Source organism: Babylonia areolata, chromosome 3 (assembly GCF_041734735.1).
Source record: "Babylonia areolata isolate BAREFJ2019XMU chromosome 3, ASM4173473v1, whole genome shotgun sequence".
Classification (NCBI taxonomy): domain Eukaryota; kingdom Metazoa; phylum Mollusca; class Gastropoda; order Neogastropoda; family Buccinidae; genus Babylonia; species Babylonia areolata.
Genome location: NC_134878.1, coordinates 45762616 through 45790254, shown reverse-complemented (window position 1 = coordinate 45790254; position 27639 = coordinate 45762616). Strand labels below are relative to the sequence as shown.

The window sequence follows — 27639 nt, the reverse complement described above, 5'->3', positions numbered from 1 at the left end:
ACATGTACACTGGTTATCTCCTCCCTCCCCCCCTCACCCCCCACCCCTTCTGTGTCTGTCACTGAGAGAATACTCTGTCACACGAAAACTCACAAATCTCCCTCTGTTTGTGTCATACACGCATCCTCTGTGTGTGTACACACTTACAGATCTTACACCACCTCGAACCCCATCACTCCACCATCGGCTCCTCTCTATCTCTCTTCCCCACCCTTCCCACGACCACCCCCTCGCCTTATCACCACATCCACTTTGTGTATGTGGGGAGGGAGGAGGGTTCTTCCTTTCAATGCCTCAGCTTCTTCAGTAAGGAAATTGACACCGTTGCTTCATGCAAAGAATGAAGGAAACGAACGTAAGAAATACTACTACCGGTACCACTACAACTACAATGGCGATAAGAAAAAAAGGTGCTGCAGTGTGGATGGTATCTGGGAATGGCGTGTGGTCGCTGAGGGGGCCATGGTGGGCTTTATAAAAGCAACGACCCTAATTGGGGTCTTCGATAACAAAGCAACGCTTCCCCCCCCCCCCCCCCACCCCCCCTTACCATTTGTGCAGGGTGTATTAGAGTTCGAATCACAGCTGCCCAACACAAAAATTGCCGTTTTCGCTGTTGCTATGGTTGGTGGTTTCAGTGTAGAGTAAGATATGTGTTAGTTTGCTGGGGTGGTTATTCAAGTATGCCATATTAACCTGGGGTAGGTGTCGACGTTAAACCCGAATGTGTTTGATAAGAGAGCTGGCTTTGCGCCATCTGTCAGGAAGGGTCGGCCGTTTCAGAGTTCTCGGCATCGAGTCAACACTGGCACCGTTGACATGGGCTGTTAATTATGCTCTGTGTGTGTGTGTGTGTGTGTGTGTGTATACACATACATATATTCTTGCTGAATTTGTGTTTGTACCATGATTTCCATTCATGTTTGTTAAATATAGAGTGGAAAACAAGAAAAACAAACATCAATCTGTCAAATATTCCATATTTTCGGAACGTTCACGTCCCTTCCTCATGGGATAAGTTGTTTACATGTTACCAGGGTCACTCTTCACCTTTCACCTTTTGTCGTGGGTGGAGGGGGGGGGGACACAAGGGATGCAGCGGACGTCACTCTCCTCCAGCCTGGTCTGCTCTCGGCCTCTGACACCAGCTCTGGCATCTTCAGATGAATCCAGGTCTTGACGTCATCTGTCCAACTTCTCCTTGGTCTTCCCCTCTTTCTTCCGCCCTCCATGGTGCCCTGCAGGATGGTCTTGCACAGGGTGTTGTGGCGGGTCACGTGGCCAAACCAGGCCAGCTTCCTCCTTTTGATGGTGGCCAGGAGGGGTTCTTGATGTCTGGCGAAGGCTTCGACTTTGCTCCGGACATTGTCGTTGGTCTTGTGTTCGACCCATGAGATGCGGAGCAGCTTTCAGTAGCATTTCATCTCAAATGCTTGATCCTCTTCTCAAGCTCGGCTGACAGTGTCCAGCTTTCACGTCCATACAGGAGAATGGCGAGCTCTAAGGATGTGTACAGTTTGAGTATGATGGCAAGGGAAATGCTCCTGCTCCTCCAGATCTTGTCCAGTTTTGCCATCTCTGATGTTGCTGTTGCGAGGCGGATCTTCACTTCTGTGTTCGGCCTGCCGTGAAAGTGTTGCTCCCAAGTACTTGAAGGCTTCCACCTCTTCAAGTTCCTGGCCATTCATGGTGATGTTGGCGTGGGCGTTGGTGTTACTGTTGACCATCACTTTGCTTTTCTCAGCGCTCACTTCCATGCCGTAAGCGCCTATGCGATCAGTCAGCCTGTCTGTCAGTTCCTGGTTGGTCCCTCCCATTAAGTCGATGTCATCTGCAAAGCGTAGGTTGCAGACTGGTCTGCCTCCTACAGAAATGGTAGTGTGGAAGTCTAGGAGGGTCTCTCTCATGATGTTCTCCATGATCAGGTTGAAAAGGACTGAGAGTAGGGTCACTCTTGCGTAGCAATTGACGCAAGCTCGCCGTGACGTACATGTTTTGATGCAATTTCACTATGCCAGGTTTCGCCCAGAGCCTAGAGAATTGCAGTTGTCTGTTTTCTTGTACTGTCATAAAATAAGTTCCTTAAAACCTGACTTACTGAATACTCAATCAACAGTAGCTGAAAAAAAGAAAGAAAAAGGGGTTGCATAAAAAATAAAACGAAAAAAAAAGAAATAAAAATCAATGATAAAGAAAATAAATATTTACAATTGATAAATAAGTTAAAAATATAATCACAAGATTAAGAATGATAGAAATAATAATAATAAAAGAAAAAAAGGGGGGAGAAACAGTTATAAACAAATTGTTGAAAACAATGGGGTTGTATTACAAAAAAAGGCATCTGAGAAAAATACTGATGAGGGGAAAGAAAGGGAAAGGGCTGAATTTTACATCTATGATTAACTGATGAAAAAAATGATAAGAAAATAAACAACTGAATGAAAAAAAAAATATATATATATATTTAGGACATCCATCACCATAACCAGCACCAGCATCACCTCCACGCCCACAACCAGTGGTATTTGTAGCGGTCATTGTCGTCGTAGTAGTGGTGGTTGCTGTAATAGTCATGGAAGTGGTGGTGGTGGTGGTGGTCGCAGTCGTAGTCATTGTCGTCGTCGTTCTAGTAATAGTTGTTTTCACACAAGTTAGCATTCACACCGTTCTGTCTCTGGAACTGATTCATCGTCATTGTCAAACACAGCTTTCATGTTGAAATAAATTCAGATAACCAGTTGTAGTGTGTTGAGACCAAAAGGGTGGACTGTCCTCAGTTTCGCCATCCAGAACTGTTCCCTCTTGAGCCTTGCTTGTTTATTCTTCAGATGTACTTCTTCGATGGCCATGACCTTTATGTTGTACTGCGTGTGGCCAGGCTCATGGAAGTATATATATATATATATATATATATATGGAAAACAAACATATCGGGCTCAGTAGTACATCACTGATGTGACAATAATTGTCAGACCAGTGGTCACGAATGGATGATGTGGTGGTTGTATTAAAAGTGGGAATTTTCCCAGGCTGCATGTATATTCCAGACGTGGTCTCACATCATGCGAGTTGAAATGGGAGGAGTGGATATTCAAAATCCCCGCGTTGAAGGCCCAAGGTTCTTATCCCTTGCCTTGATGGTCCCTTGAAGTGGCGACGTCTGTGGAGCCATCGGTTGTCAGTGGCTCTTCACTGTTTTGGTACCTTCTGTTTACAGCAGTGTGATGAAGTTCGTATGACTGGACAAACTACTTTCCCCTCTCTCCACCTCCAACCCTCCCCTGTTGGCATGGAGAACTTTGGCATTTGTCAGGGCGGAGTTTCATGTTCCACCAATGTTCCCAGTCATTGTAGTCTTCCAAGAGCTCTTCTTGGTGGTCTGCTGCTGAGATAATGAGGTACTGGCTATCTTGGATTTGGATAGCTGTGTTGTGGCACATCCCTGATGTAGAGGAAGAAGGGGGGCTACAGAGTGACAGTTGGGGTGGTACGTCAGGTTCAACAGATAACTGGTTTATGCATCAGTTATACGGGTGGAAAGTGGTAGAATGGCTAAGACGCTCATCTGCCAATATAGTGTCCGTGAGGATCTGGGTTCGACTCTCGGTCTCGCCCTCTTTTTAAAAGTCTACTCAAACCGAGGTCCCGTGTGCACCACACACTTTGCGCAATGAAAAAGAACCCATGGCAACAATAGGGTGCGCAAAATTCTGCACAAGTCCACTCTTGTTAGGTACACAAATACATTTTTATGCACTCAAGCCCTAAGTGTGTTCCGTTACGCTGTTGGTCAGGCATCTGCTTAGCATATGAGGTGTTGCGTATATAAATTTGAACACAGTGATGGCTCCTTGGTAAACTGAAACTGTTTATACGTCTATCCACAGTACGTGTGCTACTTTAACTTGACCGTTTCAACACAGGTAATGCTTCCGATGAGGAGGAAGAAGTGGTGGATTTTGTTCAATGTCCTGTCACAAGTACTGGTCTTTACAGACATTCAGTTAAAATATTAATTTTCACATTTGAATGGTTTCATTTAAAATGAATGAATAAGTTGGAGAGACAAATAGTTGAATGTTGAGTTTGGGGAAACGGGCTAGGTGTAGCATGGAATCGAATATTTAAAAAAAATATATATACAGGAGTGTGATTAAAGAAAATTAACGGATTTTGTAAAAAATGAAGTCATTAATTATTAGACAGTGAAACAAGCGTGGACGAGTGAGTGTACATGTTTTTAACTACACACATATGTTGTCAAAAACCTGCAACTGCTAATTTTTCAGCTTATTTGTTCACACACATATGCACAAAACTGATGCATGGAATTACTGAGAATATTTCAAACGCACAAAAATCGCTTAGAAATGGTTTCACAGAACACGACCAAAATTCCAAGTTCCTGATATTTTTTATTTGTACAATACTTCATCTATTGGAAATGGCACCCATATTAAAAGACAATGTTAGATGAGAGAAGAAGGAAAAAAAATGTCATGATAAGAGGCTGGAATAGAACCAAAAATAAGTCACATCAGAAATAGAAAAAAACAAAACAAAAAAACAGAAACAAAAAAAAACACCACCCAACATAGTTATTCGTGCTTCCCTTTCCCCACAGGCTGTGTGGGCTGACAGGAACACCAATCACACCATCTTGTCCTCAAGAACACGGGGCCATGTGTTTGGTGATCATCAGGAGAGGGTTTTGACCTTGTCCAACCCCGTTTGTGTTGGACACCAAAATCGATTCATGATCAGTATTGTAGAAGTAACGATGAAACTGCCCCCAACCCATCCCACCCCACGACCCCCATACACACAATGAAAGGGTGATCATTATTACAAAGGAGTCTGTTTACAATGGGACAATAGTGATACTGTGTTTTTCTTGAAGTGGTCACCAATGCATGGGGGGATGGGGGCGGGGGGTGTTGGGGTTACAAACAACGGTTTCACCAGTGATTTAAATGATCAGGGAGAAAAGTTTGTCTTTTCACCCATTTTCTGCATCATCCACAACAATACATACATACACTACCAAACATACATTACAATCAGGGAACATACTTTCATAAACAAAGGAAATGAAGTTCAATCTTTTTTTGTTTTTTTCAATCACACTGAAGTACGTAATGCTGTCAGTCATGCCGTCTATACAATGAACTACGCATATGGAAAGGATGTTGGGGGGGAAAAAAAAAAGAAAAAAAGCTAAGGGTGTTTTTTTTTTCCATTTTATCTTTATAGTGACATCTTAACGCACAGATAAACCAAACCCATTCCTAAAATGTCAATTATTATATAGCTTGAACAAGAATATCAACAAACACCATCAATTTACAAGTGGGTAAAATAGCTACAGAAAAACACTGCCCTCAAAATGATTTACTCTATGAACTTAGGCAAACCTGAGGGACTCTGGGAGTAAGATTAAATTGGAAAATTTCTTCCTTTCAAATTACAATAAGATAATTTCAATTTTTAATGAGGGGGAGGGGGGGGATATCATCTCTGGGATTTACCGTTGATTTCTAAATCAAAACTTTTAAAATTCTTTAAAGATAATTTAATCAACTGTGCACATCGTTTTAAACAATTCTGAAATCAAGGGAATGGAAAACAGGTGTTAGCACTAGACACAAGAAGGCAGGAGGGAAGTGGTAGAGGAGAGGCTACTGCAGAAAGGGATGTTTGTCAAGATGATGAAAGATGGGGGAAGTGCTGCCGTTAATGATTGTCCTACACGCTCAAGTGGTAACACTACCCCCATGCCCTCCCGATTTAAGCCCCACCCCCAAAACCTGCAGGTCTGGCACCACTAACACACTGACTGTAACAAACTGGAACAGTGTCTGCCACCTGGCGGAATTTGAGACAACATTCACATATACACAATGAACCTGTGATGAACAACAAAACACACTTACCAATTGAATAATCTACACATCATTATTTGTGTGTGGCAACATTTGTAATCCCCCCCTCCCCTCCCCCCTCCGAAGTCAAACAAAAGAAACTTGCTGCAGTGATTTACACACACCATATAACCCATTGAAACAGCAGTTTGAAAGCACTTGATTAGTTGCTTTCTTTTTGCTTCTCCATACCCCAAGACTTGGAGAGTCACATCTGTCAAGTAGGCAGAATTTATGCGAGTGTAATATAAAATGTGATTTTTACTTCCTTTTGCAAAAGGTTTTGTGTGCTTCCATAAATGGAGTAGGTCAGATTATCGTCTTTGTGGTTCTCCATTATTGTATGGAACTGAAATGTCTGACTTTAATCATTCAGCACGGTTTATGTATCAACAGTATCACACATTATCTGGAGCATCAGCTCGGGTGAGACTTCGAAAGTGGTTTGTATAATGCAACAGTGCTACATAGTACGACATTCACAAAAACAGCAACTGCATCAAAACTGAACGAGCACATGTCAAAAACTATGGAATTTGTAATTAACATATGCAGACACCCCCACCTCCCCCATTTTTTTTTTTTTTTTAACCCTTGTCCTAAATTATTCCTCAACACTGGAAACTTGTAGATTTTTTTTTTTTTTTTTTTTTTTTTTTTTAAATCATAATCAGTGAACAAGAAGCCGAGTGATAGCTACATACATTCTGGTGTCAGCTAAGTTGACGCAGGTCAAGTCACTGTGGAAAAGTTGTCAGTGTGGTTTAGTTTTGTAGTTTGTGCATTTGTTGCCAGGTTCACCTCCCCATCTCAGCATTGTTGAGGAACAGTGGTCCAGTGGGGAAGGACATGCACAGGGACATCCACCTCCAAACCTACAGGGGTAATCTAATATACAATTATATTTTTTTCTTCAGTTTTTTAAATACTTTCAGGGTATAGTTTGGACACTTTTTTTTTCAATTAAGTTTTCATGATCTAACTTCACCAAAAAACAACAAACAAATTTCAACCATGACCCTGCATGGAGCCACGGGTTTTGGGGGGAGGCTGCACCCCTCCATTTGCTTTGACATGATTGATTTGATACCACATGAATTATAGAATGGTTTCATGATTCATTTGTGATCTTTCCTTGTTGCAAATAATAAAAGTGAAAACGATGCAAATGTATGAATTCAGTCACAAGTAAAATTCTAGATGAATAGATATATATATATAATTTAAAAAAAAAAAAAAGAAAAGAAAAAAGAAAAAACACATTTCCCTTTCACTCTGAGCACGACACAATCAAAATCTGATTGTCATTACAACGTACTAAAACACTTAGATTCCTGTTTATAAAACAAAAACAGTCCACCCCATTTGTAGAGCAGCACATTTTAAAGCCTTTGTTTTGTTTTTTTGAATAATAATGCAGTCACCTGCATTTTTTTTTTTCATACAAGAGCACTGATGAACAGTACCAGACCGTGATAACTAAAAACTTGATTCACCCTTACGAAGAATACACTCAATTCAGATTATGAAACAATGCTTTTTCTTCACTGATCTTTGGTTCTTGTCAGGAATTAAAAGAAAAAAGTCTGACACAATAGTGATCACAATCAATGTGGCAAAAAAAAAAAAAAAAAAAGAAAAAAAAAGTGATCACAACAGATGTATTTGTCACACTGCCGACAGGAGGGAGGAAAATGGTCATGGAGGTGAGGGGGGGAAAAAAAAAAACACCCAAAAAGTCACCCCATCTGAGAAAACTCTCACAATCACTTTGGAAATGGATTGGCTTTATGGACACACAGCCTCTAGGTTCATCATGAGCATGTTCCTCCAGGACTACTTTGTTGTTTTTTTTTAGTTTAACCAATAGCGACTGTCCTTCCAGTCTTGGCATCAATTCATTATTCCTCATCATAGACATTTGTTCCCTCTGTACAGTTTTTGCCACCACGGTGTTGTGTGCAGGATGTTATCTGTACCCATGATGCCGTTGACTTGCATGGACATTATGTACTTCTCAAAACAACGGCAACAATGATCGGCTAGGTGAGCAACACACAGTCTCTCTCTCCAAGTCCTGCTGCTGAACGGGGAAACAATATTGTTCAGAACTTCACCACAATCAGAGCTTTCCTTTTTTTTCTTTTTCATCCATCAGTTAACACCACACGTTTCATTTTCTAACACAAGTCAACATCGACACGCACGGTCTGCAGTACACCGTAGGGACCAGGTCCATCCATGGCGAATGTCCATGTCACAGCATCTTAGTTCCATTGCTTCACCATCTCTTCTAACTCTGCAATGCGTTAATCCAGTGACTCCCCCCACCCAAAAAAAAAAAGAGAGGCAACATATCGATTTTCTTTTTTCTTTTTCAGGCACTAAATCCAGCTTGTTCCAGCCGAGCCCAGCTGCAGAAGTCAGTTGGCAGACTGGCAGGGCCGGGCAGGCAGAGCGCGGAGGTCACAGCAGGGGGGGCCGGACTACAAGTACCCCAGGTCCAGGGCATGGTGCAGAGCGGCAAGGTCAGAGTGATTGGCTACCCGCCAGAAAGGCCAGTTCATCTGAAACAACCACCAACATACACTGTCAACACACCAGCAACTGGGAAATAAAGGAAAGAAATTATCCACTCTTGTCTGAGACCTGGTATGTGAATTAAATTTTTATCTGTATCACAGACATATAAGGGATGGTATCTTTTATCTACAGTTGAAGATATCGATAGCTGTATCTTTCCTCAAGACAGCTAAGCATTTTCTCTTGCATTGCCATCATCACAACATGCATAAAAATAATCTCCCACAAGAACACCTTTTGTCTTAGATAAATGTCAGCATCTTTGAAACTGTTCATAAATTTTATCACTCTTAAGCCAGCGATTTGACAATTCCCTTGATCACATATGTGTGCATGTAGACTTCATTTTATGTATATATCTGCATGCATTTAATCGAAAGGTCTTTGACATTAAGTGATATTACGTCTGTATGCATATATATATATGTGCCTGAAATAATGCTACTTTTTAACTTGCCAATTCACAAAATAACATGGTTGTGCATTCTTCATATTTGATGTTCACTGAGATGGGACAGTAGGCCTTTGTCAACCAAAGTTGGTCAGACTATCTTGCTGTCCTTGTGCCCTATCCTTGTTACTTCTTTCTTCACAACTGGTTTAGTCTTATGAAAAAAAAAAAAAAGTATGGATACTTTCAAACTTCTAGCCTTGACGACATCTGTCACAAAGCAAGCATGTACATGTATCGGGACAGAACTATGTATAAGATTTTCTTGTCCTGTTCATCTATTACCATATTGTATTGTGACATGTTCTGAGTAAAATACGGTTTGAAATGTTCTGTTCTGTTTACACCCATAACAAGTTATTTCAGAATTTTTCAGTTTCATGCCAGTCACACACAAAAGAAGTATCTTCACAGAAGTATACAGTATCTCAAATAACTTCAACTTTTTCACAGCAAACTTCAAATTACCAATAACTTGCCGATCATTATTGCCTGTCATAACTTCTGTTCTATAGAAAAAAAAGAGCACTGTGAGCAATAAACTAGAACATTTACAGAGTGGTTGGAAACTGTGTTGCACAACTGAGGTTCTAAACTAGAAACTATGTAACCTTTTTTAATAAGTAAGTGTACCCTCCCTACACAATAGAGATATAAAGTTGAAGCCTTTCTTCCCCACCACCCCCCTCCCCTTATAAAACACATCTGTGTTTGAGGTACCTGTTTAGCAGCTGACTCCTCATCTCGACCATCCCCGACGACAACATAGGTACATTTGCGTCCAAATCGTGACACCACCCGCTCAAAGCAGCTCTCCTTGCCTGCACGCACACACACACACAAATACCTGTAATGTTTCTGCAATTGGTTAAATATCACCATCACACCACAAGAGGCCTGGAAACATGGCCAGACTGCATATAACTCGTGCAGAATTCCAAGGGGAAAAAAACAACAAAAAAAACACAAAAAAACCCTCAAAGAGACAAGGATTAATCTTACATTTAGAATTATGGGATAGAAAAGCATATCAGTACTGATTTTGGGTCTGGATTTCCAATATTAAATGTCCAAAGCATCCTTTATTATTTGTGGTCTTTTTGGCACATCTGTGGAAATCGGCACTGTATTATTTTATCTTCAAGAAACAATAGTGGAGGATTCACACAGAAATGTTAGACAGAGTATATAAAAAAAAAAAAAAAAAAAAAATATATATATAAAATATAAAAAAAATAATGTAGACACACACACAGGAGTCAGACTGACCAATCTTCATCAGTACGATTTATAAATCTATGGAGATCCTTCTATTTTTTTCCGCTTTTTCTGTTATACTGCTTGTCATGCATTAAAATACACTACATAGTGTCATCAATTTTACCTGTATGTAGAACTTGCTTACACGGTTTACAAGTTCAAAAAAAAGAAAAAAGAAATATTGTATTTTAAAAACGAGAAAGGATAAAAAAAACACACAAAAAAAACCAACAACAAATAAATAAAAACTGACCAATCTTGGTGGCACTGTAGATGTTCTCAATATTGAAGACGCCCCCTAATCCATACAACAGTACTTTGGCCAGTGCCGGCACCAGCTGTGTTGTCGTCACCAACACATTCACACAGTTACTTCTGAAAACACAAAAATGCACAAGTAAACAATAATACTAATGATACTCAACCAGAACTGCCAACAAAACAAACAGCATATCACAATTTGTCAAAACAATCCCCGATGCACTCAAGATACATACCCAACCAAATAGGCCAAAAAACATCCTCTCCTCCCCACAACACACTCATCCCCCCACCTCCTCCCACCATCCCCATTACACAAGATATAATACTCAACACACACACAAAATTCAGTACATTCTGACCAATCCACAAGCCCCAACAATCCACACACACACACACACACACAGAGGCAGACAGCAACAATCCACACTCTCACACTCAGCCCCCACACAGGCAGCAACAATCCACACACATACATTCAGCCCACACACAGACAGCAACAATCCACACACACACACACACACACACACTCTGCCCCCACACAGGCAGCTGTCAGGAACTGACCTTGAGCTGATGATGGACAGAGATTTGAGGGCCAGAGTCAGCCACTGGTCAGTCAAGGTCTCAATCTCCTGCCGTAGTTGTAACCACTGGTCTCGCTTCTGTGGGCCCAGCAAACCTGTAACATTGTGCCAGAGTATGTATTCCACCATTACCATTCTATTGGTCTCTACTTCATTTCACAAATCATTGTTTATTGTTCATTTTACAATTCAATTTACTGAGTGGTTATCATAATATCTTAAACAGTCAATACACAAAATGTATCGATGGTTTCAGTTTCTCAGAGGCGTCACTGCGTTCAGACAATTCCATCTACGCTATACATCTGCTAGGCAGATGCCTGACCAGCCGCATAATCCGACACGCATAGGACTTAAGTGCATGCACCAGCAGGATAATCCAACACACTTAACCAGGACTTGAGTGCATGCATATATATTTGTGTGCCTATCCCAAGGGTTTCTTCCAGATAATTTTGCCAGAGGACAACTCTCTCGTTGCCATGGGTTATTTTTCAATGTGCCAAGTACGTGCTGCACACGGGACCTCGGTTTACAGTCTCATATGAACAACTAGACACTCAGTTTGATTTTCAAGTCAAACTTGGGAGAAAGAGCGAGAGCAGGATTCGAACCCACACCCTCACAGACAAGCGTCTTAACCATTCTGTCACTTTCCTCCTCAACAGTGATAAATACATGCGCATGTATTTTGGCCAGTCTTGATACTTTCCCTTCCATTCTCTTAAATTTCTGTAGTCTGTATCTTTGAGTATAATGGACACAGGTTTCTATGGAGAAGGTCGATTCGTCTCTTGTCCGTTTCCATCATCATTTTATGCTGTCCAAATCATGACAGTTCAACAATCATCCTTCAGACCATTTTATCATACTGCCATTAACCCTCTAAGGCAGCCATGCAGTTCATAAAGACCATCAACAATAAAGTGGCTTAACTGTCAGATGTCTGACCTACTCACAGACCAAACATATTGGACAGGCCTGAAGAGCCTATCACATGTGAATACATAATATTAAACTAAAATAAATAAGTATACAAATTAAAACAGGATAAAAATGAAAAATGATATAGAAAGCAATTAAAATGTACATAAAATCATAAAAATGGGCCAAGTTCAGTAAACCTGTGCACAAACACACACACACACACACACATCTTGACTCGCTCAATCCTGCACAACACATAACACACATGCTCCAGTTCGCAGTCTCACATATGCCCAGACCCAACCCTCCAACAAACACATACCCAGTCCTCATCCACATTCATATACACTTTCTAACAACTGGTGAGTAACAACAACAACAACAACAAAAGTGCAGCTGCAACTAAAATTCCTCTATTCATATTTTGGTTTTGTTGAAAATCATCCATAGTCAGTTTCAAATTTTGAGCTATAAAGACATCTGTCTAAGGAGAGGACTGTCTTGCTTGTACTGCCTGTCTAAAAGAATAAAAGAAAAAAAGATAAATATATTGTGGCAAGTTCCAAATAAAAATACCTCTTTAACTAATAACTTATGCACAGCTAGCGACACACACACACACACAACACCGTTTTCACAACTTTGCGAAACAAAGACAGATGTTCGGACCAACTGCCTGCAGAGACACGAACCTCCAACACTGTTGCGGTAGCTGGAGTACATCTCCTTCATGCGGCGATACCTGAAGGCCAGCTTCCTCATCCAGTCCACACCGCCCCTGACCCCCGTGGCCAGACACAGGTTGGCGTTGTTGGCTGCCGCGTGGAACCCGTCTGTGGAGAAGTTGTAGTTGCTGCAACAGCAAAGCGTTCAGGGGGTTACCTCTCATCCAGCAAGCCATTTTTGACTCACTTGTGTAAACAAAGTGAGTCTATGTTTTAACCCGGTGTTCGGATGTCTGTGTGTGTGTGTGTGTGTGTGTGTGTGTGTGTCTGTGGTAACCTTTTAACATTGACATTTTCTCTGCAAATACTTTGTCAGTTGACACCAAATTTGGCATAAAAATAGGAAAAATTCAGTTCTTTCCAGTCATCTTGTTTAAAACAATATTGCACCTCTGGGATGGGCACAAAAAATTAAAAAAAGAAGCCTAATTATATGTAAACTGCATTTACTGTTATATTAATATTTTTTGTATTCTCTAAACTTGGGACTTTGACCTCTTATTCTGACACAACAACAAGAGGAGCCATTATTATCATTTTTTGTTCAAACAGGAACTTCTTTTGCTGAGCATGGAATTCTTATTTATTTTGCAAACGTTTTGGTGCAGATAGTAGACAAGGGAAATTACTCTGTAATTAATGCTAGGGGACGTAATTTATCACAAGTGAGTCTTGAAGGCCTTGCCTCTCTTGTTATTTTTGGTGTGGTTTTCTTTGAGCTTCAGTTTCAAAGAGACTGTGTCATCAATGCATGTAGGCTGATCTGTACATGTTATGCCGTATCTGCTCAAAAAAGAGCATCTGCCTGATCAACACAAAGTTTTTGTTTTGTTTTTTTGGACCTACACAAAGTTAAAAACCTAATGCCTTGCAGCCCAAACCTAGTTTTGTATATAAAACATCAACATGAAATAAACAAACAGATTATCAACAAATATAGTTGCTGATATTGCAAATGATCATACTTCTTGCTAAATTTGATTTAATCATACTCCTTAACATTTTTGTCTATAAATGTGCCCTCTGTCCAGATTTTCTAAAAATAATTTAAAATAAAAATCATAATACAAACAAACAAACAAACAAAAACGAAACAAAAAAACAGGCCTTCCTCTCTGTCTGGGGTCAGAAACAAAAATTTGAAGTGATCGTTTGCTTATAATGGTCTTTGCTGAAAATGCATAAACCTTGCAAGCAGTGTGACTGGTAATGGCAATGACTGAATTTTTTTCCAGCAAAGATCTTATCTTTGGTTTTAAGATAGCAATCTACACGTTTGAAGGAAAACCTTTTTTGCAAGCAGGAAAAAGAGGAATTTTCACCACCAATTCTCTCCATCCTTCACCATTATTAGAACTGAGAAACATGCTGAAGGGTTTATCGAGAGTTCTGAGATATAATTTAACATCTCTTCAGAATTGATAATATTAGATTTTCCCCATATTTTTGTTCACAAGATGATTATCGTCGTGGAGTGTGTGAACATGCCTGTCAATTTTGCTGGAATTATTTTTAAAATAAAACATATCCAGTGTATTTCTACACACATAACATACATGCATGCAAAAACAGCAGTTATTTGACATGTAAGGAAGCTATTCCAAGTGTTGCAGTTTTCTTCTTGAATGAGCCATTTTACGGTCTTTTTAATGGCTGTTTTGGGTGTGTTTTTTCAACTCTGGGTGATCATATACCAACACCAAAGATTCAATATATCAATGGTAACAGATCATTCTGTTGCTTACAGCTCTAAGATTCTACATATACAACAAAAACTGGATTTTCAAGGCAGAACATATCAAAATTAGAACCAGAGGAATTGATAAAAACATAAATTGCTGTGTCAGCTGGTATTGGAAAATACACAAACTGTGAGCGAACTGGAAATAGTGAATTCTTGATAAAGAAGGGTTTCTAAAAACTTACACCCTACTGTAAAACAGAGAAAGTAGAGAGTGGTGGGAAAAACCAGCCCTGAAGTACAGTTCTTAGTAGAAAAACGGAAAGAAAAGGATGGGGGAAAAAAGAGTATAAAAACAGACCTGAAGTATAGTTATTAACTGGCAGAAAAGGAAAGAAAGGGTAAAAAAAGAAGGGAAAAAAAAGCCAAAAAAAGCCCCATCTCCTATCTCAGTACCCCCCATTCAGCCCCCCAGCTTGTCTGTACAGATCACCTTGTCGCTCTCTAATGAGGCTATTTGCCGCTGCCTCAGAGTTCTGCCACAGACGCCCACCCAGTCTGTATCACCCGTTCTGCATCTCTCTCTCTCTCTCTCTCTCTCTCTTCCATTCTGTGTCCATACGTTTTCCTCTCTCGTTATGTATCACACCAACCTGTGCAGTGATCAGGACTGAATTCATTTCGTGTGCCCACATCACAAAATCACATCTATAAATAAAGAGACTGCTAATGGCTTCTTTGATTGCAGACATTCCATTCTTTACTGGGGTCCCCCACCTGCAGATCAAGTCCTTGGGAACGAACATAACAGCTCTTTTGTGTTTGAGCTGATAGTTAACGACAACAAACAAGCGAAAGCAAAAACCGAATGTGAGAGAGAGAAGGACGATACAAAATTTCTATGACAAACTCACTCACCTTAAATCCTGCCCATTGTCATCCGATGACACGTCATCTATATGAACCTGGTCACACTCCTGAAAACATACATCAACACGTGTTTAATAAGAAACCATGCAAGTTGTTAGGTTGTTGCTGTAATGTGTTACACATGATCTACATTTTGTACTTCATAATTTGTTTAAACAACAAACAGTTTGTCAGCCGAAGGGCACCAGAAAACAAATATTTAGAGTTGCAAAATAAAGCACAACATACACCCGACTCTGGAAAATATATCGCTTACTGATCCAACTACGTCAGCATGTCCGAGCCTCGTCTTGTGCTGATTTCTTAACTAAAAAAAGTTTTGTGACCCTTGTTCATTTATTTTCTGTTATAGCTTCAAAATTTCATACAGAACAGCAGTAAAGGCAGTGCCATCCTTACACCTCCACCTCTCCTCCCATTCAACTAGGTTTTATAGATCCAAGGGTTAGGAGGACAGCCCCGGTGACAAAAATGTTTACACAGGGTACACTAAGACAGTTGAGTCACGTAAACATTGCTTGACTCGTTTGTCTGCAACCACCACCTTCACCCCAACCCCTTCACGTCTCCCTCCCTTCAACCCTTCCCTTACCTCCTTCCCTTAGCTACACCCCCTCTCTCTTCCCTCCCCCCCCCCTCCAGTAGCCTAAAACAAACGTGTGCGTGATGAGGGAGAGGGGGGGAAAGAGGACAAAAGCTGGCCAGAGAAGGGATGCAAATCTCATTAGGAGGTTAGGGATGGTGGGGGTGGGGGTGGGAGCAGGGTAGAGGGGTGTGGGCAAGCCAGGCGGGCGGAGACACTATTTGCACACAGTGGATAATAAGTCCCCGGCATGAGGCGTCAGGCCTCTACCCCGCCTGCCTGGCGCGACACAGCAAACATCAAACACTGCCCCCCACCCGACCCCCACCATCCCCTCACCTTTACTTGCTGTCCCCCGTCTCGTCACACACACCCCTACCCCCACAACCCCACCACTCTTCCTTTGCTTGTTCTCCAGTCTAGGCCCTGCCTGCTACAACGCCTGTCTTCACTGCCACGTCCGTCAGTCGTGGCCCTTGTTACGGCACGCTCACAGTTCATTATTTGCTGCCACCAGCCGGGACCCGACGCTCTCTCCCATTGCGGCTGTGTGCTTGGCCGTCGCTCTCCACGCTTTTTCTCCCCGTGCTGTGTGCAGTATACTCTCTCTCCACGCTTTTTCTCCCTCACAGTGTGCAGTACAACCTCTCTCCACGCTTTTTCTCCCTCACAGTGTGCAGTACAATCTGTCTCCACTCTTCCCCCTCCCCCACCCCCCTTGCAGTGGTGCAGTACAATCTATCTCCAATCTTTTCCCTCCTTGCAGTGGTGCAGTACAATATGTCTCCACACTTTTTCTCCCTCACAGTGTGCAGTACAATCTGTCTCCACGCTTTTTCTCCCTTTCACATACGAGTATTTAAAAACAAAGCAAAATTGTTTACAGGTAAACTGCCCTTTAGAATGTGTACTAGTTTTGCATTCTAGCAACTACTAATGATATAGATAAAAAGTTATTTCTCTGAGGCATTGGCTTCGCTCCCTCGCAAAGATGTTTATATATAATCATATATATGTAATCTCAGCAGCTGCAATTTCAAAATATGCCTGGAGAAGTCCTTGGGGAAACAAAATAGATACATCAAGCCCGTAACTTCAATGCTAACAAGAAAGCAAAAGACGCATGCTGGATGTTAAATTATATCATCGACAGGCTAAAAACAAAACAAAAAACAAACCAACAAAAGAAATCAAAGCATCCCGCATGCGGAGATCGTGACTTGCCATGAGAACGAGGGCGTCGAGGCATGCTCCCGGACAACACAAATTAGTTTCACTTTTTATTTGCGCGGGGGAGGGGTGGTGGTGGTGATGGAGATGGTTAGCCTGCATGTGTTAGCGAGCCCTTGTTCTCCCCCATCTTATCCTGTACCAGTTCCCCAACAGCAGGCATGACGGATCGCACAATGCGTTGACAGACACACTTCACAGTCGACACGGATTAGTACAAGAGCGCGTCACTGCTACCATGGTAAGGAGAGAGCAGGAACTCTTCTGCTGATTCTTTCTCCCGTTATAATGTCCATCAGTCAACGGAAGGTATTGACAATTGTCACTTTCCTTGAGTGAACGGAGGTACTTTTTTTTTCTTTTCTTTTTTTTAAACTACCGTGGGATATAATCTTTTAAGCCAGACCAGCGGTTATCATTACGACAAAAGTGCCGAGAGGGGAGGGGGCGTTCCACCGGTCTCGGGTGATTCGGGGACGGGATGGAGAACCACAACCACACCGGAAAAACAACACCCACAGCTACATACACTTATTATCAATAACCCACTACATACAAAGAGTAGTCTGGACGCACAAAGGGGTAAGTGCCAACACTATGTCCCAAACAGCTATCACTTGACCGCTACGCTGTTACAGTGGTGATAGTAATAATAATAATAATAATAATATTTTATTTTCATATAGTGCTGTAATACAAGCATATGAAAGCTCTAAGCGCTTTACAATCCAGTACTTAAAGTGAAACAAGAAAGCATATAAAAAGTAGTAGAAACATAAAACAGAATCATTAATGTTATAAAAACGCAATGCATAAAACTCAAAAAGAAACATACTATCAATACTACAACTGTTGCACTCCAACACTCACACTAAGACACACGCACAGACACACACATGATTAAACGGCCGAGATGACAGCAATTTTCACTTAAAATACATACATGTAAAAAGGAACATAATTGTAATTTGCATGCCACAGATTTTGTAAACATTGTAAAATAAAAGTTTGGATAGAAAAGGTAAAAGGGGTAAAAATCGGGTCATTCTCCCTTTCGAACCACACCACCCCCATCCATCTACCCACCCCCATTCTCTCTACTCTCCCATCACACACACTCACATTGTCATGGGCCTGGGACAACAGCACTATTTGAGTTATGACAAGTACTTTTTTTTTAAAGAGATAAGTTTTAAGATTTGTGTCCAGTGATGAACTTGACTGGCCTCCAAAACTCAACCCATATACTATCAGCTGTCATTAACTTTATCACAGCACTTTCAAAAAACGTGAAGGATACTCTCTCCGCTAAAGAGTAAACCCAAGTACATTTCGGGGCGGCACTGAAGACATGCCAGCACCTGATAAGCAGCACATCAGATTGTTCAAAAACCTCGCGCTTTTCCGCTCCCTGACTGAACGGAAACGGTGCAATCTCTCGAGGTTCTGCGCCTTCAGAAAAAAAGAGAGAGTGAGAGAGAGAGGGGGGGGAAAACAAATCTGCAGCTATCTTCTCCACCTTTGTGCCGATCACAGAAATGGAGAGATGGAAGATACAGATACGTGAACCCACAACTTCCCGTGCATCTCCACCCCCACACCTCCTTCCGTCTTTCTTCTCCTATGCTATCTGGAGTTTCCCCTTGCCATCGATTATATCACACAAACAGCACTTACAGATAAACAACACACAAAAAGAACCCGGCCCTGCAGCAAGAGAACGTAATCACAAGAGTGCGTGCGCACACATACAGACACACAGACACACACACACTGGCACACCTACACACACCGACTGACCTCTAAATCGTTGAAGAAGAGGTGAGTGTCCGCCAGGTTGAAGATCATCTCCTCCATCCGCAGCCCCAAAGACACAGAGGACGGTGGGTCCTGCAACACACACACATAAGGTCCAAGTTCACTGACTGGCCTGCACAAACACTACAACGTTGCAAACACAATGATAAAATCTACCCGGTAATGTCCTATTTTAGCATCCCACAATAAAATTATTGCACCTATTGGTTACATTTTCATGGTTGTGGGACCAAAACAGAAAAAAGCAAGATGGTGGCACGTTAGTTCAGTGGCTGAATCCTCATCAAAACTGAGCAAAATAACGTACAAAATAAAAGTCAAAGTCCACTGAAAATGGGTTACAACATCAACTAATGGTAATTACGTTTCACACATGCACAATACTTGCAGGTAAAATAGGTGGAATAGTTCAAGATGCTCACATACGAACAAATCGCATCGTCACCAGTGGATCATCGGTTATTTACACATCAATGAATTTCACCTGGTGGAAACACCGACCAAACCATTCAGGGCAAAGTGTGTGCTCAGTGTCAGGGCAAAAAACAACAACAACAAAAGCAGCATCAACTACAAGACACCGGCTTGCTAGACCCAATGACAAGTACCAATGCACAAGACGATTGCCGTCTTCCCCGACACGAACATGGACGCAAATTGTGGTGAAGTGATATCAGTTCTGAGTGACTTCCCTTCCGAAATCTCCCTCTCCACACTTTGATGTCACCTGGTATATGTGAATCCAATTGTGGGTGAACACTAACCAGGATTTAAAAAAAGAAATGAATAAATGAAGATGTGGGCAGACAGGCAGAGTAAAATGACTGGTTGTTCGTTTGTTTATCTATTCATTTATTTATTCATTTACGATGACACAGTCTGAAGACGGCACACACACACACACACACACACTGTTAAAAAAAACAAAACAAAACAAACAAAAAACAGGGATGTCTTCAAACCGAAACGCTGTATCTCAGCTTCATTTTATTTGAAGTCCTCAATCCGAAATATATAGAGTTATCATATAAAATGTACTCCGCAATCGAAAATGTCCCGGAGTTTTCAAAAATGTGTAATGCTTCTTTTGATCCACAATGCTGAAGCAGTTGTTTGTGTTGCTAATAGTATTCTTACAACTCCAAAGGGGGGTGTTTCTTTAATCTCTGTAACCGCCTCGTGGTACCATCGGGAGACCTTAACAATTGCAGTGAAATGGTGCCAGGGTGGCTGTCATTTTTTTTAAATTACATAATGTAATGCGCGTAAACCACCACGTGAACGCCACAACGCACGCCAGCATTATGCAAACTGCACGAGGAAGGACTGTTTTAGCCCAGTCGTAACTTCCACCTCTCGCAGTTCCTACTCCCTCCTATCTTTCTCTCATGTCTCCAACTGCCCCTCCCTCCCTCCAAACCAAACCCACTCTCCTTCTCCTCGCCCCCCCCCCACCCCCCAACCCCCACAACCACCCCCTTTCCCTGCACCAGCCACAGAAAATGAAGTCCCGGGATAAGAGAGCGAAATAATGATAACAGCAGATGTTTCCCTATCAAGCAGTTCCGCATTCTGTTCTGATCTCCATGCTGCTCCGCTTTTCCATCTTTTTTTGGCCTGTCAGGTCTTATCGGACCCCTATCTCTCTATCCCTCCCTGCTCCCCCATACACCGCCACCCTCCTCCCTCCCCCCCCCCCCCCCCCCCCCCCGACTCCACACCCGTGAGGAGAAAGCCTGAAAACTCCCTCCCCCCACCTCCCGCTCTCCCAGTAAAAGCATATGTCACCTCCATTCATAGCTCGTGACCGTCACAGCGTGTCATTGTGCGTGTACCCAGATTCAAGCACTCAACCGTTGGACGCCGTACTTTCTCTGTCTCTGGACCTTTCATTTGGAATGAACTTACACTTTCGCTTCGTCAGGTCTCCGCACTCGGCTCTTTCAAGTCTGGCTTTAAAACCCACCTCTTCACAAGATAGCCTCCCTCCCCTACCTCCTCCTTGTCTTCAGTTTCTTCAGTCTTAAGAGGCATGTGTGTGAATGGCTAGTGTGAAAGCACTTAGATTTGTCTCTGCACAAGATTCGGTGCTATATAAATACTATCATTATTATTATTATTATTATCATTATTATGTTCCTGTCCGTATGGATACTATCCTGTCCATGTGGATGCTACTGGAATAGTAATGCGCCAAGCTGAATGGCCTTTCAACCAGCGCCATCCGATCTGAGTATCAGTTAAATATTAAACACATCTTCATTTCAGTCTTTTCCCGGACTCCGTGTACACTAGGTCGCCTTGGTCCTACATCCGCATCAAGTCACTTGCTTCATTGCATCAGCATGGCGATTCATCATTCTAGAAACTGAAAGCGTATACTAACGATAATTCAGGTGCTTACGTTTAATATGAAGAGTATTTGCTTCTTTTTTTTTCGAACACGCCGGTCACAGATGAAGAGGGGAACAATAAAATTTTAGTCGACGTCCTGCAGGCACTTTCCACATATCTTTGAGATGATGGTGAACGAGATCAGTCACAGAAAACATTCTTTATACTGGTTTCCTATATTTCTCGATCATCAATAATGAAGATAAATAAATGAAAGAGAGAAAGAAAAAAAAAAAGAACGATAAGAAAAAACTACGTACAAGTTACACACACACACACACACACACACGCCCGCGCGCGCGCGCGCACGCACGCACGCACGCACAGAGAGAGAGAGAGAGAGAGAGAGAGACCCCAACGAAATCACGATTAGGAATAAAAAGCAACGGATGCTAAAGCGGGAAAGATTCGTCTGTGTACACAGAATAGTGCCGTGGCGTCGGTTACTGCACCTTTTAGCCATCTCTCTCTCTCTCTCTCTCTCTCTCTCTCTCACACACACACACACACACAGCACAGAGGTGGGAGGGTGGGTGGGGTGAGGAGAGAGTTGGGAGCCAGCGCCGGTGCCAAGCCCACCCCCCCACCCCCCCCCCCCCCCCTTCCCAGCACCCCGTAAGTGAAGGCGGGTCTCCTGGGGCCTTTGCCCGGCGCGCAGTTTTTAGCAGATTAATCCGCAGGAAATTGTATTAGGCTGCGAGGGAAAGGCGGGAAATAATGCGAGACTCGAGTCCAATTTGCCCTTAGTTGACAGTGATTAGGAACCTCTACATTTTCAATTACTCGCGCTCCCCCTCCACCCCCTCCCCCCAAACTCTCCCCCCCCCCCACCTCCCTCCTCCACCCTCATTGTGGAGCGGGGCTGGCAGTCCATGGGGAGGTAGGTGGGGGATGAGGGGGGTGGCTCTGAGCAGAGGGTGGTGGTGGTAGTGGTGGGATGGGGGTGCCCACCGCTCCTCCACGCAGGAGGTCCTGCTGCCACGACTACTGGCCCTATCATCATCATCATCATCGTCATCATCACACCTCCTACATCAACAACCCCTCTTACCAAACGACCCCCCTCACACACACACACACCCTAATCCACTCGCCCTTTACCCACCCACTACCGCCCACAACCCACACCACACCCCCACCTTCCTCACACCCACCACGCCATCACAACAAACAAACAACAACCCTTTCACTTCTCGCTGCTTCCCCCCACCCCCTCCACGCCATCCCCTCTTCACCTTTGTCAAACAATGGCCGCCTTTGTGTCGACAGCGATTTCTGCACCACGCATTCGGCCACATCTCTCCGCTCAACAACAAAGACACGCACACACTCGGGCCTTTATTTACATACATGTTTTTAACTACATTATTATCCTTTTTCTTTCTTTTTTTTAACAATTAATTCAAAACTAAAAATAATACCTTAGAAAGAGAGAAGAAATGCAAATTTTCGTCATCCCCCCACCCCAAACAAAAACGGTTCGATTTCACACAAACGTAAAAAAAAACAAAAAAAACAACAACAACAACAAAAAACCTCAAAGCTTGCGTTTATTTTACTCAAAGACCCCTCTTTCACGAGTACTCATCCAACCACCCAACCGCATCATTACTAATTTCTCTCTCTCTCTCTATCAATCCATCTTTTATGTTGCTATCCCCGCGGCCAGACCAAAGTCTTTTTACTCTCTCTTTTTAATCACTTATACAGCGAGCGATGCGGGATGAAGTGATCGTGTGATGCCTCTCGCGATGGATGAGGACCCCCCCCCCCCCCCCCTCCAACAGAACAAAACAAGCTCCTCCCCTGTCCCCCAAAACATACATACACTCATCCTCCCAAGGAACCCTCCAACGCCCCCCCCGCCACCACCACCCCCCTCCCACACCCCGTTTCACAGCCGCCCCGTTTTAGTGCGGATATGATCTTCTGCGTGCGTATACACACGAAGGGGGTTCAGCACTAGCAGGTCTGCACATATGTTGACCTGGGAGATGGGAAAAAATCTCCACCCTTTACCTACCAGGCGCCGTAACCGTGATTCGAACCCGGGACCCTCAGACTGAAAGTCCAACGCTTAAACCACTCGGCTATTGCGCCCGTCTAATACTCTTCCTTCCAAAGAAACAACACCCCTACTATACCCATCAAACACACATACTCTCCCCCCACCCCCCACCCCGAAAGAACCAACTTCTCCCCTCACCTCCACCCATATACACTCTTCCCCCCAAAGAACCAACCAACTACCCCTCCACTCCCTCCCCCACCCCCCTCCATCCTTCCCTTCATTTCCTCCACGCACGAGTGGGAAAAGAATTAACAAAACAAGTTATCATCACGCGCACTGAGTAACTCTCTGTCCTTCTCTCTTTTCTCTCTTCCCAAACTTCATTGTCCTTGAGACACACACACGTACGTACGCATTACGTTCACACACTTACACATACACACACGCATGCACACACACACACACACAGACAAATACATGCATTATACGAGAGAAAAACAAACCGCTTTCAATCTGACCCGACCTAACCTCGTGGGATTTTTTTTTTTTAATCGTCGATAAATAAAACAAACAAACAAACAAAAAAACAAACACCAGACTTCATAGTCTGGGCCACAACACAATCATACATTCATTACCACCCCTCCATCCCCCCCTCCCCCCGAGTCCCCCTCCCATCCCCCCCAAAAAAAAACCCTCAACCAAACAAAAAAACATCATCAAAAAACGAAACAAAAAGTAAAAAATGTTATGTCTTAATCCGAAAAAGAGATAAAGTCAAAGAAAAGTATACAAAAAAAAAAAAATGTTTTGTCTCAATTGTCAGGCCTCTGCCAAAAGCAACAAGAGTGCACAGTTTCAAGAAAGACATCATACTTTAATTGAACTGTTACTGAGACATTATTCTCTTCTTCGGCCATGAGACGGAGACGACAACCTGGAAGAGATTCTGATGTGTTTTTTTGTTGTTGTTTTTTGTTGTGAGCAGGACAGCCTGCCATGAGGGAACCAACGATGGCCTGAGACTGAACAGTACGATGAATGTGATATCTAGCAAGTTCCCTTCCGTCTGTACGAACTCCATGATCGGGCGCCCATGCGACAAAACTTCACTTTCATCTTACACCCCAAGTCCTTTTTTTTTTCCTTCTTCTTCTTCTTGTTCTTCCACGTGTGTGTGTGTGTGTGTGTGTGTGTGTGTGTGTGTGTGTGTGTGTGTTTTGCAATACCTTCTTACACGGAACTCCGCTCGCATAACCCATGTCCACTCCATCTTTTGCTCTGTCTTCTCCTCCCTTGCCACTCCCACCCATCCAGCCACCCATACCTCCTTCCTTCTCTCCCCCACCCCACACACAAACAGTTTCTTTCTCCCCGCAAACAATACTCGCTTTCCAGCACAGCTGAGAGAGAGAGAGAGAGAGAGAGAGAGAGGAGAGAGAGAGAGAAGAGGCAGAACAAGAAAAAAAGCCTTTTGTCTGTGAAAACTATTGAGTGCCGACAAGCGATGTCAGTGAATGGTGGGTAGGTTTGGCGGTGTTTTGTGGTCCCAAAGAAGCACTTTGCCAAATCCACTGCCAACGTTACACTAGGCAAAGGCAACACTTCTCTACCTCTCCCTCTGTCTCTGCCTGTCTCTCCTCCTATCCCCCCTATCAGCGCGCTCCCGAAGCTCCCGAAATGCAAACAGCAGGCCATGATTTACGAGAGAAAAGGGCACGGGTGCCGGAGGAACTGCAAGAGCCATCAAGTCTTCAACACGCCATGCCTATACAATAGATTATTATGCCTCAGGCTTTAAAGCAAAGGCTATACACTGCGAACGCATTACTACCAGCGCAACTGGTCTATAACACACACACACACACACACACACACACACAAAGAAGAAGAAGAAGAAGAAGAGAGAAGTGGGGTAGGGCACGTAAATAGACCGTAAACGGTCGTCTGTTCCGTCATGCATGACTACTCTGCCTCACTGTTGTCAGTAAAACACGCAGCTCAAACCTCTTTCAAACCACCCCGCAATACCATAGTTAACTGAATGAAGAGTTTTGTCAGAAAACTTCCAAGAACAAGTAACAGAATGGCAACATGATAAAAACAACAACATAATAATAATAAAATAAAATTAAAAATCTTGCCTACTTCACAAAAACGATTTTGTGAAGCAGGCAAGAGCGAATGCTTTGGGAACTCCTTGAAACAAACTGAAACAGAAAAAGCATATTGAACAACGCTTCGACACCTCCTTCACACAATAGAACGGATGATACATTATGAACTCCTTTTCTGCAAGCGAACTGACGGAAAGTTGAGTTTTCATATCCATTCGCACACTTCCTTCCAATTTGTCGCATAACACCGACCTGCCGAAAACTGTACACACACACACACACACACACACACACACACACACACACACACAGGTAGGGAAAAATGCTACCACGAATACATTTCAAACATATCTTTCTTAGCCGACGACAAATGGACTTTAAATTCTAGTCGTACGCTGGTCTGGGAACACTTTCAGTTTCTCAAAGGAGGCGTCACTGCGTTCAGACACATCCATATACGCTGCACCACATCTGCTCGGCAGATGCCTAGACCAGCAGCATAGCTCAACGCGCTTCGTCAGGCCTTGAGTGCATGTTTATATATGCTTTAAACAGCTGCATTACACATGCCATTCTCAGCAGCTTAACGGCTCCAGGCATCTTGTTTGCAGCTAAGCCAACTAAAGATGGATTCTAACCGCAGATATCTCCACGGGAATAAAAAGTAAATACATGATTGACGAGCTATCAACTGGCTTGATCCATCGACAGATGGATGTGACATAATCATTACGACTGTAGTTCCGGAACAGAAAACAAATGGCAAAGAAAACATTTAGTTTCAGTGAAGATAAGGAAGAAAAGGGGGGGAAAAAAACAAAGATAAGTTCATCAGCATTCTCATCTCATGAAAATGTCTTCTCTTGTCTGATGCATTAATTTCGCTCAATCAATTAGCCAAGAGTTGACCTTTAACGACGCCACGACCTTTAAGACACGATAAAACTGGGCTCCTTTGCGGGCCCGTGGGAATGCAACAGCTGACAGATCAAATATTTCATTGACTTGCAGGAACGTCAAAAACAATGGGAAATATTTTTTCCCCCAGTCACAATCACAGCGGTGGCCTGTGTGTTTTACAGTTATCAAGCACGCTTTGCAGGTGACTCATCATCTTAATCATCATCACAACAGAACATCCCTTCCTACCAACCTCTCTCCCAAGACAAGTCGTTTACCACCAATACCACCAACGATATTCTCTCTCTCTCTCTCTCGCTCGCACACACATCTTCCTGCAGACTCAGGCCACTGGAATCATTCCTGTTAAAACAATAATTCTGCATACATCATGACAGTATGACTGACCTCACAAAGAAAATCCCCCCCCCCCCCCCCAACCAGTGACCACCATCCCAACAAGAAATGGCGATTTGGCGGCAGAACCGCAAGAAACATCCTTTCTGAACACGTTTACTGCATTGTTTCACTTTCTCTTTACGGGACATTCAAGATCGACAATATGACATCACCCTTCACGCCAAGCTGCCACAAGAATCCCTCACCTCCCCCAAGGAATCCATCCAGCTGGAATTACAAATTTACAACTCGCGTGAAAATGTCGAGTTTGTTCGTAAACATCTGGGAAATCAACCAGGTGGACCATCCCCATTATCGATAGTTGGGAAGAAGAAGAAGAAGAAGAAGAAGCAGAAGAAGAAGAAAGCCAGAGAAAGAGGGTTCATTCAATGAAAAGGAGGCTTGCGCTCGATTGACGTCCCCTTGCCAGGCTGACACAAACTGTCTCGATGGGGGCCGTGGCGTGAGGTGGAGGCTTAATCACAGCACGCGCCTGACAGCGCCCCCAACCCACACCTCCCGGCCCTATCCCCACCACCCCCTCCCTCCCGAATACCGGGCCTGCTTGCTGCACGTCAAAATGGGGAGGGGCAGGGGGGAGGGGGAGGCGGATGGAGGACTGCTGTCTTTGCCACACACACACACCAAAGCACCTGGTGCCGCTTCCAGGCCAGAAAGAGAAACACTGTCCTCAACGAACGGGACCATTCAGGTCGGTTTGCCCAGAGAGGATTCATTCTGCGGCCCAAAGCCCAGAGAGAGTGGAGAGCTCCTCAATACCCCCCCACCCCACCCCCCTCGCCACCCCACCCACCCACCCACCAGTCCATCACGGGCACGGTGAGAGGCAATGATCCCCCT

At 43.2% G+C, this 27639-nt stretch overlaps 1 protein-coding gene across 8 annotated transcripts in view; it reads right to left on the bottom strand.

Annotated features, from left to right (window-relative positions):
- Nucleotides 1-4406: 4406 nt before the first annotated feature.
- The window catches only part of LOC143280018 (protein phosphatase EYA2-like), a 320010-nt gene continuing 296777 nt past the window's right edge, over nucleotides 4407-27639 (bottom strand). For all 8 annotated transcript variants that reach the window (XM_076584470.1, XM_076584473.1, XM_076584469.1 and 5 more), the window contains 7 exons: nucleotides 18940-19029; nucleotides 15315-15373; nucleotides 12683-12843; nucleotides 11044-11158; nucleotides 10472-10593; nucleotides 9679-9779; nucleotides 4407-8491 (listed from right to left, as the gene is read on the bottom strand). In XM_076584470.1, coding sequence (XP_076440585.1) covers nucleotides 8411-8491; nucleotides 9679-9779; nucleotides 10472-10593; nucleotides 11044-11158; nucleotides 12683-12843; nucleotides 15315-15373; nucleotides 18940-19029 — 729 coding nt within the window. In that variant the 3' untranslated portion in view covers nucleotides 4407-8410. The remainder of the gene's footprint in view (nucleotides 8492-9678; nucleotides 9780-10471; nucleotides 10594-11043; nucleotides 11159-12682; nucleotides 12844-15314; nucleotides 15374-18939; nucleotides 19030-27639) is intronic.